At 42.9% G+C, this 19,461-nt stretch overlaps 1 protein-coding gene across 1 annotated transcript in view; it reads right to left on the bottom strand.

Moving 5' to 3' along the window:
• Window positions 1-19,461, bottom strand: part of LOC126235444 (uncharacterized) — a 449,334-nt gene that overhangs the window by 372,297 nt on the left and 57,576 nt on the right. Inside the window, exon 3 of the mRNA XM_049944167.1 lies at window positions 11,617-11,696. Within this exon, the coding sequence (XP_049800124.1) occupies window positions 11,617-11,696 (80 nt within the window). The remainder of the gene's footprint in view (window positions 1-11,616; window positions 11,697-19,461) is intronic.

Genomic DNA, 19,461 nt, shown 5'->3' with positions numbered 1-19,461 from the left:
CATTCAGGCAAACGAACGTGCAGGGAGGTGGCAGACTGTGCATATACCATATTTGGTGGACTGGGTTCTATAGGATATTGAGATGAACCCTAGTACAAGCTCCAGGAAAGTGGCAAGTCAACATGTTGTGAACCAAAGTACGATTATGTGCATCCTGGATGACAACCTCTGCTACTCGTATCCCTGTCACACGTAACGAGTGCAAGGATTATCAGCAACGGATATCCCTCTATGGGAACGATTTTGTCGATGATTTTTGCACCAGACCACAAGAATTATGGGATTACTGTTATCGGTCCTCTTTACCGACGAAGCAAACATTACCAGAACTGGCACCATCAGTCTCCGTAGTAGTCATCTGTGGGCTACAGACACGGCACTTGCTCAACGGAACCTTCATTTGTCAGCGCCATCTGCCGTGGCAGCGATGCGTTTCCGGACATATCTTCGTAGGACCTTTCTTCCTCCATTGCCCTTCAGGAAACCGTCCCTGCTGTTTGTCGGTTTTATTAATGCACACCCTAGCACATTACTAGCCATTCCGGCAGTAATTCGATGTTGCTGTATATTTACGGAACTGGATACCTTCTAATATGGACTATCCTTGGGAAGAGTCAAGGATCTCGAAAATTTCTTGACCACTTTGGTTCAAATTTTTAGTCGATACTCTAATAAACATTTGGATGGGCATAGACTGTATATTTTTTAAACAACAATGTTAAGCTTTCCTGTTACAGTTTACAACGCGGAATAAAATGCTGTTCTGTAATGTGAAAACGTGCATTTTTGTTTTCTTTCATACAGTTGGTTTTTACTACGACAGGGGTGGAGGGGGGAGGAGGGATTTAAACCATTAGACAAATAGTAAGAAAATGAAACACCTATAGCCGTCCTTACGATGTCATTTATTGTGTGGCTACCAGTTTCGGCGCGTCAGTGCACCATCTTGAGGCATAAGTTGATTCTGAGGCACCGAAACCGGTAACCACACAAGTCGGATGTAGGTGTTTCATTTTCTAAGAATAGTGAACGGCCGTATTTCCTCATACCTCCAATCACAAGGATGGACATACAAAAAAAAAAATTAGACGATCTGTTCCTCCCATATACGATGAGGTGCAAAGTCATGGGATAACGATATACACACATACATATGGCGGTAGTATCGCGTACACAAGGTATAAAGGGGAATGCATTGATGGAGCTGTCATTGAGTATTCAGGTGATTTATGTGAATAGGTTTCCGACGTAATTATGACTTCACGACGGGAATTAACAGACTTCGAACGAGAAATCATAGTTGCAGCTAGACTCGTGGGTCACTCCATTTCAGAATTCGGTAGGGAATTCAACATTCTGAGACCTACAGTGTCAAGAGTGTGCCGAGAATACCAAATTTCAGAACAACGCAGTGGCTGACGGCCTACACTTACCGACCGAGTGAATGGCGTTTTCGTAGAGTTGTCAGTGCTAAAAGACAAGCAACACTGCGTGCAATAACCGCATAAATCAATGTGGAATGTACCACGAACATATTCGCTTTGACAGTGCGGCGAAATTTGGCGTTAATGGGCTACGGCAGCAGATGAGTGACGCGAATGCCTTTTCTAACAGCATGACATCGCCTGCAGCGACTCTTCTGGGTTCATCACTGTATCGTCTGGATCTTAGACTATCCTAGACTTGGAAATCAAAACCGTGGTCTTGTTAGAGGAGTCCTGATTTCAGCTGGTAAGAGCTGATGGTGGGGTTTGAGTGTGGCGCAAGCCCCACGAAGCCATGGACCCAAGTTGTCGGCAGGGTACTGTGCAAGCTGATGGTGGCTCCATAATTACGTAGGCTGTGTTAACATGGAACGGACTGGATCTTCTGGTCCAACTGGCCGATCTTTGACTGGAAATGGTTACGCTCGGCTACTGGGAGACTATTTGCAGACCTTCATAGCCTTCATGCTGCCAAACAATAGTGTCATGCCACTGGACAACAATTGTTTGGGACTCGTTTGAAGAACATAACTAGAGAGTTAGAGCGAATGATTTAGCCACTTAGGTCGCCCGACATGAATCCCGTCGAAAATTTATGGGACATGATAGAGAGTTCAGGTCGTGCACAACATCCTTACCAGCAATACCTTCGCACTTATGAACGGCTTTAGAGGCAGTAGGGCTCAGTATTTCTGTAGGGGAACTGCAGCGACTCGATGAGTCCATGCCAAGTAGAGTTGCCGTAATACACTGGGCAGAAGGAGGTCCGACACAATATTAGGAGATATCCCATGATTTTTATCACCTGAGTATACTCACACATATACAGGGTGTTCATTTTAACTCAACAAATTGAAATATCTCGAAAACTATCCATCGGATCAAAAAAAGTTATAATTCCCATTTCTTTTTCTCCGAAGGCGACATCCAGTGATACCACATTAGACACCCCCTCAACCCCACCCTGTGCGTGGATGGCGGGCGGCAATTTTGAAATCTTCAATGGCAACCCCCCTTTTTTTTATTGCAGATTACGTTTCTAGGATAAAATTTGCATACATTTTGTCAAAAGAATTTTCTCCGTTTCGTCCCAGATGGCGCTGTAATCGGAGGAATAAAAATGGATACACAATAGTAATTTACGACGTGCTAGTCAATGCCCCTTGAATATTCAATAGCATGCAGAATCCCACCACCATGCTGAGAGGGTATGACAGGCCAGTATTTCTTAATTTCTAATTGGAAACTCCAATCGCAACATTGTATTCCTGCGACATACCGAACGGGGGACTACACGACGAGACACTGTGGCCGTTTCTGGATGCGAACGTTACTCTACTTTTCCAATTGATAAATATTCAAACGTAGTACTGCCAGCTTCAAATGACGTTACACAGGACAGGAGTATATCTGTGGAAATGTCAGCACAGGCGTTTCTGATACGGTCGACCATGTCTGCACGGCCTGTTGGCACCTACTGTTACACCTTTTCTTTTATTATCCCAACAAAAAAAAAAAATCCAGCGACGTAAAATCCGGTTACACTCGCCTGAAGATGGCTGTAAGGTTGTCAGCCGAAATATCGTGGAAAGAAGTCGATGAGATCCGGCTGCAATCCCGAAATCTTGTGGAAGTGTCATTGGATATTCAAGGGTCTTTGACCAGCATGTCGTAAATTACGATTGTGTGCCCATTTGTATTCCTCCGATTACAGAGTCACCTGTGTCGAAACTAAGAAAATGCTTAAGACAACACTTTTGTAGATTTTGCCGTAGAATCGTAATCTGCAATAAAAAAGGGCGATCCCCATTAAAGATTTTAAGGACACCCCAACACCCACGCATGGGATTGTGTGGCAGCTCGAGTGTGGTATCACTCCGAGACAAACGAATTGGAGTTAGGACTTTTTTTGATCCGATATGTAGTTGTCGAGATATTTCAATGTCTTCCGTTAAAATAATGAGTGTGTGCGTGTGTCAAGAGTTGGTAGCAAAACCCCACTAGTCAAAAAATCGAAAAATGAGGTTTAGAGGCGCCATCATGCATTGCGCACGCGGTTGCACAATTGCTTCTGTCAAATCAAGTGAAGTCGTAGTGTATGAGAATAGCAAAATATGGAGTCTCGGCAAAATCCCTACATGTCTGGACTATTGCTGGCAAGAACACCACTAGAATGAGATTTTCACTCTGCAGCGGAGTGTGCGCTGATATGAAACTTCCTGGCAGATTAAAACTGTGTGCCGGACCGAGACTCGAACTCGGAACATTTGCCTTTCGCGGGCAAGTGCTCTACCAACTAAGCTACCCAAGCACGACTGTCGCCCCGTCCTCACAGCAAAGGTCCCGAGTTCGAGTCTCGGTCCGGCGCACAGTTTTAATATTCTTGGATGTTTCATATCAGCGCACACTCCACTGCCGAGTGAAAATCTCATTCTGGAAACATCCCCCAGGCTGTGGCTAAGCCATGTCTCCGCAATATCCTTTCTTTCAGGAGTGCTAGTTCTGCAAGGTTCGCAGGAGAGCTTCTGTAAAGTTGGGAAGGTAGGAGACGAGGTATTGGCAGAAGTAAAGCTGTGAGGAGGGGGCGTGAGTCGTGCTTGGATAGCTCAGTTGGTAGAGCACTTGCCCGCGAAAGGCAAAGGTCCCGAGTTCGGGTCTCGGTCCGGCACACAGTTTTAATCTGCCAAAAACTTTCAAGAACACCACTAGATATTGATGCTCAGCTCAACTCCCGAGAAACCACTGGAACACTACACTTTGTTTACAACCGTTCTCGTTCTTCTAGGTTACACTCCTCAAGTTTTTACGTTAATATGCATACAAATGATACAGAGTGGACGCGAAAAAACCAAGGAAGAGGAAAAAGAATGATCACATTCGCGATGCCAAAGTGCGTGGTCGAGAAGACGTTCACCACTTCGGGAAATTCGCATGACTGGAGAGAACTGGAGGTTTGTAGTATCACGTATTTACTGTTTTGTCATTAGTCAGTGGTATCGCATGGATTATCATAAGGTGAACATTTCTAAGCTGGTACATTTGAAATAGCTCAGACGTCAGTTTTATTTCTATTTGTCTTTACCATTCTTCAAAAATTAATAGAAAGAATGCCATGTAACACCGAAAATGCAGGATGCATGTCACCTGTTAGCGATAAATAATTTTTTCTCTGAATTTTGTGTAAATATTTGTAGTTTAAATCTTTCTTTTAATAAGGAAGGACATTGCTTCACTGTATGTGTAAATTTAGGTAGAAGTATGTTGACGTTTCATTGTATTTATCTGTGTCTTACAGTGAAACTTAGAAGCTCTGGGAAAAAGTCAAAGTAATTGTTATTTGCATCGACTTGCAACGATAATAGCAGTGCTTGTGCACTGTAAAATCTTTGGAGAGGGAGTTGTTGCGCGGAGAGAGAGGGAGACGGGTTCCAGAGGTTGTAGTGTGCGGAAGCGTGGTGTTAACGCTCTCGCAGTAGAGAGTACCATTTTCGGTGGCTACATGTACGCGCGCCAGCCAGATGTCTAGTAGCAGGAGTACGGACAGTGGACGGGCGGAAGAGGCTGTATTAAGTACGATTCCCCGTTCCTGTAATTAGCCATGCTACCACAAGATGCTACCGTCTTCAACAACAACAGCAGCAGTTCCAGCAACACAGTTTCGTCGTCGGATCCGAGTTTCGTCGTTTGCACAGCACTGAAGTAAGACCGTGCATTGGTACAAAGTATTAACGGCTAACCCAGCAGCACAACAGCAGGAGTACGGACAGTGGACGGGCGGAAGAGGCTGTATTAAGTACGATTCCCCGTTCCTGTAATTAGCCATGCTACCACAAGATGCTACCGTCTTCAACAACAACAGCAGAAGTTCCAGCAACACAGTTTCGTCGCCGGATCCGAGTTTTGTCGTTTGCACAGCACTGAAGTAAGACCGTACATTGGTACAAAGTATTAACGGCTAACCCAGCAGCACAACTGACTGTGATTTTATTGGTAAAATTTGTTTAAATAATAATTAGTTAAACTCATGTCGATTGTGTCCTTATTGCCCCCAGGTAGGTTACAGCCATAAAATATACTTCTTTTGTTTATACTATAAAAGTAATTTTGCAAAAGAAAATATATATTTGATGCTTTAATGGTGCCTACTATTTTTTATTTTCACAAGCGTATTGGTTTTATTTCGCAACTGGCCAGGACAGTGATCAAAGAACTGGTACTGTACCGGTAAAACCCGTTCGAATGGACACCTCAGTTATCGTAATTTTTATTGCTGTCTCCTGTTATTTCTGTGATTGTGGTATACCTGTCACATCTAAAGAAAATGTAGTCCCTAAACACTTTATCTTTGAAATATAATCAGTTATTTTCTATCTGTTTTTCTATCTGTGTTAGAGGCTCCGCTGTTTTGAGAAAGTAGGGGAAGAAGCCCGGCGCAAGATCGTTGCAGTCTTTAACAAAATGGTGTCGAAAGATACTAATCTCAGTGTTTTGACAGGCACGCATGTTATCGCTAACTTTAGACCAAGAAAAGTGATGGAAACAATATGACATCTCGGGCAGCGACTTTCACCTACAGCGAGCATGTAACAGGAGATGTTGCTGTTTGTGGAACTGCTTTTTCCCTCTAGTACCATGGACTCTGTGCAGAACCTCCTCATTCCTTACCTTATCAGTCCATCTAATTTTCAACATTCGTCTGTAGCACCACATCTAAAATTCTTCGATTCTCTCCTGTTCCGGTTTCCCCACAGTCCGTGTTTCACTACCATACGATGCTGTACTCCAGACGTACATTTTCAGAAATGTCTTCCTCAAATTAAGGCCGATAATTGGTATTAGTAAACTTCTCTTGGCCAGGAATGCCCTTTTTGCCATTGTTAGTCTGCTTTTGATGTCCTTGCTCCGTCCGTCATTGGTTATTTTACTGCATAGGTAACAGAATTCCTTAATTTCATCTACTTCATGACCATCAGTCCTGATGTTAAGTTTCTAGCTATTCTCATTTCTATTAATTCTCATTACGTTCGTCTTTCTTCGATTTACTCTCAATCCATACTCTGTACTCATTAGACTGTTACTTCCGTTCAGCAGATCATGTAACTCTTCTTCACTTTCACTCATGTCATCAGCGAATCTTATCATTGATATCCTTTCACCTTGAATCTTTTTTCCACTCTTGAACTTTTCTTTTATTTCCATTATTGCTTCCTCGATGTACAGATTGAACATTAGGCGCGGAAGACTACATCCTTGTCTGACACCCTTTTTAAAACGAGCACTTCGTTCTTGGTCGTCCACTCTTATTATTCCCTCTTAGCTGTTGTACATATTGTACATGACCCATCTCTCCCTATAGCTTACCCCTATTTTTCTCAGAATATCGAACATTTTGCACCATTTTACATTGTCGAAAGCTTTTTCCAGGTCGGCAAATCCTATGAACGTGTCTTGATTTCTCTTTAGCCTTGCTTCCATTATTAACCGCAACGTCAGAATTGCCTCTCTCGTGCCTTTACCTTTCCTAAAGCCAAACTGATCGTCATCTAGCGCATCCTCTATTTTCTTTTCCATTCTTTTGTATATTATTCTTGTAAGCAGCTTCGATGCATGAGCTGTTAAGCTGATTGTGCGATAATTTTCGCACGGGTCAGCTCTTGCCGTCTTCGGAATTGTGCGGATGATGTTTTTTCCGAAAGTCAGATGGTATGTCACCAGACTCATACGTTCTACACACCAACGTGAATAGTCGTTCTGTGCCGGCCGCGGTGGCCGAGCGGTTCTAGGCGCTTCAGTCCGGAACAGTAGGACTGCTACGGTCGCAGGTTCGAATCCTGCCTCGGGGATGGATGTGTGTGATGTCCTTAGGTTAGTTAGGTTTAAGTAGTTCTAAGTTCTAGGGGACAGATGACCTCAGATGTTAAGTCCCATAGTGCTCAGAACCATTTGAACCATTTTAGTCGTTCTGTAGCCACTCCCCCCCCCCCCCTGCGATTTTATAAATTCTGATGGAATGTCATCCATCCCTACTGCCTTATTTGCTCTTTTAAATTCTGATTCTAATACTGAATCCCCTATCTCTTCTAAATCGACTCCTGTGTCTTCTTCTATCACATCAGACAAATCTTCTCCCTCATAGAGGCTATCAATGTATTCTTTACACCTATCCACTCTCTCGTCTGTATTTAACCATGGAATTCCCGTTGCACTCTTAATGTTATCATCATTGCTTTTAATGTCACTGAAGGTTGTTTTGACTTTTCTGTATGCTGAGTCTGTCCTACCGACAATCATTTCTTTTTCGATTTCTTAAGATTTTTCATGAAGCCATTTCGTCTTGCTTCCCCGTATTTATTTCATTCCTCAGCGACTTGTATTTCGGCATTCCTGAGTCTCCCGAAACATTGTTGTACTTCTTCCTTTCATCGATAAATTGGGGGTATTTCTTCTGTTACCCACGATCTCTTCACTGTTAGCTTCGTTATACCTATGTTTTCCTTCCCAACTTCTGTTATCGCCCTTTTTAGGGATGGCGATTCCCCCTCAACTGTACTGTCTACTCAGATATTCCTTACTGCTATATCTATAGTCTTAGAGAACTTCAAGCGTATCTCGTCATTCCTTAGTACTTCCGTATCCCATTTCTTTGCGTATTGATTCTTCCTGACGGATGTCTTAAACTTCAGCCTACTCTTCATCGCTAATATGTAGTGATTGAGTCTATATCTGCTCCTGGGCCTGCCTTACAATCCAGTATCTGATTCCGGAATCTCTGTCTGGCCATGACGTAATCTAACTGAAATTTTCCCGTATCATTCGGCCAAGTATACTTCCTCCTCTTGTGATTCCTGAACAGAGTATTCGCTATTACTAACTGAAGTTTATTACAGAACTCAATTAATCTTCCTCCTGTCTCATTCCTTGTCCCACGCCCATATTCTCCTGTAACCTTTTCCTCGACTGTTTCCTCTACAACTGCATTCCTGTCCCTCATGACTATTAGATTTTCATCTCCCTGTACATACTGTATTACCCTTTCAATATCCTCATACACTTTCTCTATCTTCAGAATGCGACGTCGGCATGTATACCTGAAGTATCGTTGTCGGTGTTGGTTTGCTGTCGATTCTGATAAGAACAACCCTATCACTGAACTGCTGATAGTAACACAATCTCTGCCCTACCTTCCTATTCATAACAAATCCTGCTCCCGTTTAACTATTTTCTGCTGCTGTTGATATTACGCTATACTCATCTGACCAGAAATCCTTTTCTTCTTTCCACTTCACTTCACTGACCCCCACTATATCTAGTTTGAGTCTTTGCATTTCCCTATTCACATTTTCTAGTTTCCCTGCCACGTTCAAGCTTTTGACATTCACGCCCCGACTCGTGGAATGTTATTATTTCGCTGATTATTCAATCTTTTTCTCATGGTAACCTCCCCTTTGGCAATCCCCTCTCGGTGATCCGAATGGGGGATTCGCTTTAGCAAGAAATAAAAGCAGATAAGAAGATACGGAGAGAAAACGTTTTGAGGTACATAAAGCCGTTCACCTCAGAGCGGTGCAGGCATTCTTTGATGGAAAGAAAAAGTTCGTTCTGAAAGCCAAACAGGGAAAAGTTAACTGCGTCTTACTTGCTTATATACAAAATTTATCTCCTCCTCATATCTACCAACGAGTGTTGTATACTACATCTGACAGTTGTGGCATTATATCTTTGAAAACAGTAAATGTTTAAATACACAGATATTTGGAAACTGAGGGGAAGAAGGGTCCAATGGGATTCTGCTGCATTTCAAAAACAGCATCTCACACTCAGAGTTAACCGAGGAGCTGGTTGTGACAACTGTCCTGGGGAAAACAAAAATAAAATAATGGTTTACGTCCTCTTCTGTATAGTGCACGTTCTTAAAATTTTTGTAAAAAGGGTTAGGTACTTATTTCCCGTTCATGGTCATAGCAATCTACCAAAGGACCATGGATTTTCATTTATTTCTGGGCAACGCAGGATAATTATCATCGCCGAACTTCCCGAAACCTGGGATGAAAGGCTCCTGAAGGCCCAAGCATGTCCATATCCATTTGTTTTTGGTATATTCACCCACCGTAATTTCAAGGATTTTAAAATAGCAATGGACAGTTTGTTTTTAAAATCAACAAAGCCGGCATTCAGACTTCAGGGTGTTTGGTCTATACAATTAAACTTAAAAAGAAACTGTATATTTGATACACGCGTACCATGGTACTTGGAGCTCCAAAGTGATTCAAAACTCCCGATACAATCAGCTTACTGCGAGCTTTCACAGCCCCTCTTGGACTAAAGCCTGAGAAGGCTTCACTTGACGACCGAGAGCAGCGGCATTTGCATAGGTTTGTCAGTGAAAACACACAAGCAACGCAGCGTGAAATAATCCCGGAAACAAATGTGGAACGAACGACGAAAATATCCTTGGTGCGAAATTTGGCGCTAATGGGTATGGCAACAGACGACCGACGCGAGTGCCTTTGTTGACAGCACGGCATCGCCTGCAGCGCCTCTCCTGAGCAAGTGACGATATCGGCTGGGCCAAATATAACTAGATTTCAGTTGGTTAAAGCTGATAGTAGGATTCCAGTGTGGCGTAGACCCCACGAAGCCATGGCCCAAGGTTGTCAACAAGGCAGTCTGCAATCTGGTGATGGTCCCATTATGGTGTGGGCTTTCTTTACATGGAGTGGAATGGATCGTGTGGTCGAAATGAACCTGTCGTTGACAGGAAATCGTTATGTTCGGCTGGAGACCATTTGCAGCCATTCATGGACGTCATGTTCCAAGACAAAGATAGAATTTTTATCGATGACAATGCGCCATGTTATCTGGCCACAGTCGTTCGCGATTGGTTTGAAGAACATTGTGCACAATTTGAGCGAATGATATGGCCATGCAGATCGCCCGACATGCATCCCATGGAACATTTATGGGACATAAAGACAAGAATTCAGCTCGCGTACGAAATGCTGCCCCGGCACACAGTATCCCATCTCAGTGAACATCACCATTATGAGTATGCTGTTGACATTCCTGCAAGATGAAAACAGCCGTCCTTACGGGGCTGAACGTACACTTTTACAGTCGTACGAACACACAGGCACGCTACTGCTTCTTCCAAAAGAAAAGATGTGTTGCAATTCTGAACAGTGGATGAAAGGCAGCACTTGACACCAACGCAGTTCGGTAGCTCTTCGTGATCTAATAATTTTTTCATCTGGATATGCATACGTCAGATACTTGTGAACTCCGTCCTTCGTCGAAATAAGGCCGTTATCAAAGCTCAAGACGGTGTTACATGTTATTAGCGTGATTTATCTTGCGTGTGACTAATCTTTTTCCAGTGTGGACACAAGAACAGATTCTTATTTTAAGACCGCTGCTCTTTTTCATTTTTGATGTGTGTTTTGAATGTAACTATGATAACTTAGCTAATTGCCGGCCGAAGTGGCCGAGCGGTTCTAGGCCCTACAGTCTGGAACCGCGCGACCGCTACGGTCGCAGGTTCGAATCCTACCTCGGGCATGGATGTGTGTGATGTCCTTAGGTTAGTTATGTTTAAGTAGTTCTAAGTTCTAGGGGACTGATGACCTCAGAAGTTAAGTCCCATAGTGCTCAGAGCCATTTTTTTTAACTTAGCTAATTAGTGTCCCATGTGAGCATAAGTCGTTAGAAAAAGGCTTTACCCATTATTACATAGCATTTTATGCTTTATTCTACGTTAACATTTTTACGTAATAAGGAAAACAAATTTTTTCTGTTAAATTACAGGACGTATACACAGCGACTTCGATTGCACAAAATTTTGTGAATTGGCCACGGTTTCACCTGCACTAGGGCAATCTTCATCAGAATAAAAAGTTACATGGAAAACAGGTAATCACACCATGTTCTAAAAAATCTGAGCAAAAGTGTTTCGTTAAACATGTTTTCCATGTAACTTTTTATTCTGATAAAGATTGCCCTAGTGCAGACGAAACTGTGGTCAATTGCCAAAATTTTGTGCAACCGAAGCGGCTGTAAATACGTCCTCTAATTAATTATCGTACGGTTGCTGGATCACAGCCAATAAAATGGTTAAAATTTCTATTCTATTACTTACTTATCGCTCTCTTTATCTTCTCCACTGCCACTATCATTGTCGTGGAATGTGCATCGGCCGCACTCGTACAGGTATGGTTCCTAAACAGTTACAAAACATTGAATAAACAGAAGAAGAAAAGAGATAGTAACAGATTAAAAAGCGAAATTGCAATGATTTTAAAATTGTAATCTGATCCCAGTAAAATAGAGTAGATACATACGCGCGCGCACATACACACATACACACACACACACACATACACACACACACACACACAAACACGCAATCATACGCTTCTTATAAGTTGTAGCTCGGTGCCGTGTAGCTGTATTTTTGTCATGGCAAAACATCTCGAATGTTTTTGTCGCTGCAATTTACTTTCATAAATTTTTCGCTGTTTGCCTAGAAATCATTGCGAAACTTTGCCAGAGTGTGAAGAGACTATCAGGACTTGTGTTCCAAATAAAATGAACATATTACACCGCCATTTCCAGTTGCAACAGATGCTGTGATTTGGAAATGCAATGAGAGGTAACTGAATTACAAGATCCTTGTATTTGTATTACTTTTCCTTAGAACACGTGCTATGGTGAATTTCCTGCGGTGATACTGTGATATTCACTACCTGGCAAAGGTAGTGAAACACACAGAAGACATCGTTGGATGTCGCTGCAACTTCGTACTATCGGCAGGTACTTAAATGATCAGAGCTACAATTCTCTGTGACAGGTCGAACGGTCACCAGATTGCTTTAATTTTGTTGATGTTTAGTGTTGTTTCAGGCCTGGTAGTGTTATAAGATGCTTGAAGGCCTTCAGATGTTTGAATCACCACTGTGAAGGATATGGAGATGCTGCGTTCTCGTGTGAGACAGCATTTCGTCAGCTGGTCGAACTGTGAAATATCGAAATTTGCGGATCATTCTGATGCGACAGTGGTCCGATGTTGGGCCATACGGAAACGTGAGGGTAGTTATATTAGTCGTCGAGGTGTTGATCCGTCACATCTGTCCAGCACAAGGGGGATCGCCGTATTGTGCACCAAGCACATTGTAACGATTTCACATCAGTGTCTCCATCCGAGAACAAGTAATGGAGTCCCAATAACATCCTATGTTCTTCCACACTATTTGTCAGAGACAAGCAACAGCTGGACTAAGGAAGTACCATCCCATGGCCGGCCGGAGTGGTAGAGCGGTTCTAGGCGCTACACTCTGGAGCCGCGCGACCGCTACGGTTGCAGTTTCGAATCCTGCCTCGGGCGTGGCTGTGTGTGGTGTCCTTAGGTTAGTTAGGTTTAAGTAGTTCTAAGTTCTCTGGGACTGATGACCTCAGAAGTTAAGTCCCATAGTGCTCAGAGCCATTTGAAATATTTTGAACCATCCCATGCGTTGGCTACCGTAAACACCACAACATTTAGGCTAAGTCTGGAGTGATGACATGATTGTGAAGAACTGACTGCTGTTGAATTACGTCGCACAGCGCTCAATGATGAACCGCGGTTCTGCGGTAACCTGTGCGATCATCGTCGGTGAGTATGGCGGCGACATGGGAAGAGGCCCCTTCCTTCCAGTAGTTTGGTGAAGCACAGCGGTGTTATTTCTGGCTTTATGGAGTGAGGGGGGGGGGGGGCACTGCTTATGACCTCAGGTGACAGCTGGTAGGGGTTGTTGAAACAATGATATGACAACGGTACGGGATAGTCATCCTATGTTCTCATGTGTTACCTCTCATACAATGTTTGTGGTGTCATTTTTCAACAGGAAAATCGTCATCCAGACATGACAGGTGTCTCTATGAACTGTCTGAGTGATGTTAGGGACTCCTGGGGCCAGCGAGGTCATTAGATCTGTACCCGACAGAACTTTTGTGGGACCGTCCAGGACATGAATTCCGTACCAACGCAAGTATCCAGGCTAGCTAGCCTCGGGAGAAGATTCAACGGCCTTATGACTGCCTTCCCAAACGCATCAGTGCCTGCATCCAGGCCAGAGTGGATGTAACGTCATCACGAAGCGTGGGCATATAAGTCCTGTCCAAATGTGACTCGATTTTGTAGTCAATCAGTTAACATCACATATCTTCCAACCAGTAAAGTGCCATTTTGTTTGTTCCTTCCCTGGTGGATGCTTTACTTTTTTTGTCACGAAATGTGGATGTACAGGCATTTCCAATTTTTAATATTACGTTGAAATGCAGACCACATCAGCTCTATGTTTGAATCGTTTTTTACTATTCTGAACATCTTATTACTCGTGAAAAAATAGAACGAAATAGAAGTTCGCAGCATCGCAATCCAATATTTGTTATAGAGGAGCCAACAAATTTCGGCATATTTTCCTCTATATGGTTTGGAGTCTTGTTACGTGATGCATGCATCAGAAAGAGACAGATCTGTTTCCGGATTTCGTTTTAACCTCAGAGCTAATATTCCATGTGAAATGCACAACGTTTCACAGTAAAACTTCTTACAAACAATATGATCCTCGCCACTAGCTGACTGTTATCTATATAGTCGTAATGTAATATTTCCCATCTTAAAATGAGGAGAATTTCTGTCGAGGCTCACTTCTATATCGGACACACTATCTGTGCAATTTTTAGTTTGTGGAAGGTGGCGTGCAGAGGGCTACATTGACTGAACCACAGAAGTAAATTCTAGATAGTTTCAATCAGATGCAGCCTTGCTTATTTCATCACTTTTAAAGCTGTTATGTCCCCATTGAATTTATTTTCTGTTAACCATGGCTCTTAACATGCGATTTAAAGACTGTGACCACCTCATTTACTAATTCAGATCAAAAGGAGAAAGTGTGTCCTCACAATTAACCTATACGAGAGCCATTCTGAACTCATTAAGCACAGTAACGACTGTAGAATTTGATTTTAACCTTTTGAACACTATGCCATTCACAAAGCGATGCTCTGCATGGGTTTGCATGTTTCTTCATTTCAGATCGTCGCCATACTTGCAATAAAATTTTTCGTTGTTTTCTCAAGTGAAAAGCAGCACTCGTGGTCTTTAGGATGCCACAATCAGGATGGCGGTTCAACGCTGGGTGCAAACTTTTCCCATGAGAGAAGCAAAGTTTAACTCACTTGTGGTTAAGAAATAACCACTCGTAGCACACCCATGTTGCCTGTATGAATGTTAGACACCGTTTTGGACTATCCTGTATCCGGCCTGCCCGCGCAGGGCGCACCTTCGTGATTGGTCGGTAGTGTCCACCAATCATTTGTAAAATTACATTAATTCTTTCATTAATCTTTTTAGGTCATTTTTAATAATTGTAATCGTTGCTGTATAGATGCCGGTGTGAGTAAAATCATCAGTATTGTCAGATTGGTCTCTTGATAATTTAAACATTAAATAGTAATACTGGGCGTTATGGATCTTGGTGTCGATTCTGATATTGTATTCCCTGTCGTGGAATCTCTCCAAACGCAACCATTTGTGTTCTGGCGTAAGCGGGAGCCTACGCATGGGGTGGCACTGAGCCGTGTTGGGCTAATGTTATGAATTGGTTTATATCTTAGTTCCTCTTCTGTGTTTGGTTTCCCACGGTTATTGCGATTATGCTGTTGTTCTCTCTCTCCGTTAGAGGCAGCAGCGGTGTGTATCGATAGTCGCACCTTGTACTAGCTTTGGTCTTGTGCTTATAGTTCCCGGCTGTGCTGTGTGCGTGCAGTCGGTCGGTTGGCGTGGAGCAGCGTGGAAACCTCCGCGGGGCGTTGTTTGGCCGGGCCCCCTGGCGGTTTCTACGCAGTGTCGGAGTGTGTGGAGCTGTTCAGATTGCTACGAGGTCCGTGGCTCACCGACTCTGGACACGAAAGTTGAGTTTGGATTTAATTTACCAGCAAGTCAAGACTGTTCACATTGTGCCGTTTGGTTCTCGTTGTTGGCTGTTGGGACATTCCCGTGGACAACAACGTGTGTGTTCGAGTTGGCGAAGGCTTAGCCACGGTCTGGTGGTGCCTATCTGTATTTCGTTATTTACAATCGAAGTGCACTGGTGGAATTTTCTGACTTGTGGCCGCTAACGTTCCGGTTATCTGGCCTGGCAGTGGACGTAAATTCAGGCAGTGTCCTTTCCTCACCGTGTTGTCGCTGTCCAGCACAGTGTGTAGTTTGACAGCTTAATGTATGCTTGGTTGTGGGCGTCCATGCCTTTTTACGTTTTGCATTGAACTCCCGGTTGTGTGCTGGTCGAGTGGAGCACAGGTTACCTTGCCGGTCTGTTGACTGTCTGTCGGTTGGGCCGACTGCCTGTCTCACATAAGTGATCATTAGTATTTCAAGTGCTGGCCAACTCCCGGAACTTCTGAGCGCCGTTAGGTGCACTGCCTTTTCTTATTTTCTGTTGTGTGTATTTGTATGGCTTATAGCCGATGGTTTTGAATTAAAGTTGAATTGTTTTTAGTGTTGTTTTAAGTTATGGGCCTTCAGCTGCTTCAAAATTAAAATTCCTTGCGTGTCAATTGTTAGATTGTTTGGGCCTTCAGCCTGATTAATATGTTGTTTAAAGATAAAGCCTTGGCCTGCTGCTACTAAAAATTATTTTAGTTGTGTTTTAAGTCATGGATTTTCAGCTGTTTTAAAGTTCCTTGCTTGTCAAGTGTTAAATTGTTTGCTGCCTTCAGCCTAATTTAAGATAAAGCTTTGTTGTTTAAATTTATTTTACCTTGAGTTTTAAGTCATGGGGCCTTCAGCCGTTTTTAAAATTAAGGATCTTTGTCTTTCGAGCATTAGACTGTTTGGGGCTTTCAGCCTAATTGAAGATAAGGCCTTCCGCATGGTGTCTTTTTTTTGTTTAATTTTACTTTGAGTCTTAAATCATGGGCCTTCAGCCGTCTACTTAACGTGAGGCCTTCTGCCTTCTAAATATTCCCTTTGGCGTCTGAATTTCATGTTAATGGTTTGTAGCGTTTTTTTAAAATTAAAGTGGTTGTGCCCTTAAATCATAAGATAGTGTGGCGTATTCAGCCGATAACTAAGTTCAAGAATTTGTACTGTAATGTTTGGTCAAATAAATAAAATTATATGTCTTCGAGTGTAACTGACAGCCGGTCATTTTGGCCCCTTTCCACAGTTCCAACTACCTGCCCTGTCATGCCGGTTTAGCAGGGCGTATCAGGTACTTCCATATTCCGGTTGCTGATAGTCCCTGTTCAGCGGTGTGGAATGACACAGAATGTTGCAGGTAGTTTATATCTGTTCTCGTTTGGTAGATGTAGATCCAAAGGGGTTATGATGTGCTTGATGCACAATTCGCACATCCTCCCTTTTCGTGGTCAGATATTCTCAACCATAAAATTGCAGACTATGTCTGCCTTCACGTTCTTATGCAGTGCAACATCGCCCAAGATCAAAACCCTACAAATCTGGATATTGCACGCTTCGATCAACTGGACAAGTGGAGACATAGAATGATGCTTCTTTCAATGTCCGTCAGGTATTGATAATATTATTTCACACAAGTACACGGCATCTCTGTATCTTCACCACCTGACTCGTTTCACGCTCCTTTCATACCCTACCAGACTTGGTAGTAACACTAAACACGAACATCGTTAATGCACTCTGGAGCCTCTCTGCTTAACACACAATCGCATTCCGTATTATTTACATACTCGACGATGGTGTGTACTCACAGCTACACTGAGGATCATGTCCCTTTGGTGCTCCTTTTTTATTTTTTTCAGGCTGTGTTCAACTATCTGCTGGTCCAGAGGTTGTATCACAAACACCGTAACTAATGAGCTATGCTGATCGCCAATGACAGGAGTTACAGCAAAGACAAACCTCGCTGGACGGTTGGCCAATTTCGGTCTATGGGGTGACAGCCTCCTGAACTGTCATGCGAAGGAGCCACACCACGTATTGTACGTCATTTGATATGGGGCTCCATTGAGCCCCTTCCTCCCTTTCAGAGCGCTTAGCTGAGCTTCTGCTACGTTTTGGAACATCACTTTGTCACATGTGACAGTGTAGTCAGGCTTCGGTTTTCCGTACAGCTGATCTCCGTGCTTCGTGTGATTTCGTGGTTTAGGAATAATCCTTACCTAGTGGACATATTTGTGATTTCTGTGTAGGGGAAAGTGCTGTAACTTCGAACACTTTCCAGACTTTCGCTTCTACTCAGCCCTGTAATTGAAGTTTAATGTATTTTTTTATTCCATTTTGAAATGACAGCATTCACTTTATGTGTGCCGCAGTCTGATCCTGGGTTTTCCAAATGTGAAAATCTATTCCAAGGTACGACTTGGACATGTACCTAGGAACAAATATTCTGTTCAAATTTAAAAGTGTTCCAACGGGAAAATTTTGTCAGTACTGAATTTAACAGTTGTTTGTTACATTATTACTCTGATACATACCAATAATCAGTAAGTGACGTCAAATTAAGAACAAGTGTCATCAAAAACCAGTTACAAGTTAAAAACATTTTGAAATAGCAGCTGCTGGCAGCTGACACATATTTCCATTTCCCAGACAGCGAACAATGTTAAGAAGTTGAAGGAACTCAGTTCATTTGCAAATATAACGTGTTCCATAGTAAAAAGACCCTCCATTTCAAGCCACAAGGTGGTGAATGACTTGGAGCATGCCTTAAACGTCTACACGTCACGTAACTAGTTTTAAAAATACACAGAATTTTACTCAACAAAAAACTCTGTAACTGAAGAATTAATAATATCCTCAAGATAGTTTTAATAAATCAGGCAGCACTTACATATAAAGGATTCATAATATTTATAAACGCTGCACAAAACATGTCATGTCTCACAACACCAAAAGCAGTAGAAAGTGGGAAAACTCCCTTCGGCGGTCTTTACTGCGCATTCTTTTACGTGGTTCTAAAAACGGTCAGTGTACTGAAACTGCAATCAAACACCTCCATGTACAACATCTTCCCCTACCAATCTAACTTAAATGAATTATGCAGGTCGTAGCGCAAGATGAGAATGTCGATGGTTGTGATGACTGGTTTTATGTACTAGGTTTTTTGTTCCGCGTCACCTATGCTCAGGAATCACGCTTAAGACACAATTGGCATACACTGCGTGGACCTTCTTCCATTTTTCGTTGAGGAAGAAGATGTCGCGATCTGGCTGTTGAACAAACCCTCGGGATCTTCCAGAAAACGATCTTATTTTAGTATGTGTGCCTGCTACGCCAGTTCTGGCAGCAACATTGTGTTTGTAGTCCGTATGCTTAGTCATGGCAGGACAAGGAATGCTCTGATCTTGAATTCATCTTTCATTCTATTCTGTTTACCGATCTCCCTTGTATCCTCAACAAAAGGTAGACGCTGGGTAGGGCAAGTTCCCGGAAAATCGTCGACCTAGAAAGGTCTCTGATTGTAGGATTTCCCTTCAGGTGATAATTTAGTTAATCGGCAGCTGTGTGGACATTAGAACAGCGTGATCGTTCTCCTTGGGTCTTCGTCCGTTTCTAGTTCTGGCACTGTTCTCATTGAAGTTAATACCACTACTTATGCCAGCTATAGCACCCACATTCTAAATTGTCGGAAAAAGTGCGGTACCCTCAAGATCTGTGTTCAGTGGTATATGTGCATTCTGCGGCGTTGTAGTGTTAGTGATTCATTCATCACGGTCGACGGCGATTAGATGGCGCTGAAGAGGTCCTTCTGTGCGTCCTCTGCTATGACTCTACAGGCAGTAAGTGTGCTGAGTTTAGAGCTGAGAAGTGTTTGCAACATTCATTCTAGGGCACAATCATACCCCGCAGACGAGTATATATTCATTTTGAACAACTTCATCATCTTGAACGTGTTCGCGTTGTGGACCTGTGGGAATCCAGGTGACGTATTGACTGGATTCTGCAAATGTCGGGCAACAT

This window comes from Schistocerca nitens, chromosome 2 (assembly GCF_023898315.1).
Source record: "Schistocerca nitens isolate TAMUIC-IGC-003100 chromosome 2, iqSchNite1.1, whole genome shotgun sequence".
Classification (NCBI taxonomy): Eukaryota; Metazoa; Arthropoda; class Insecta; order Orthoptera; family Acrididae; genus Schistocerca; species Schistocerca nitens.
This window is presented reverse-complemented; position numbering and strand designations above follow the sequence as displayed.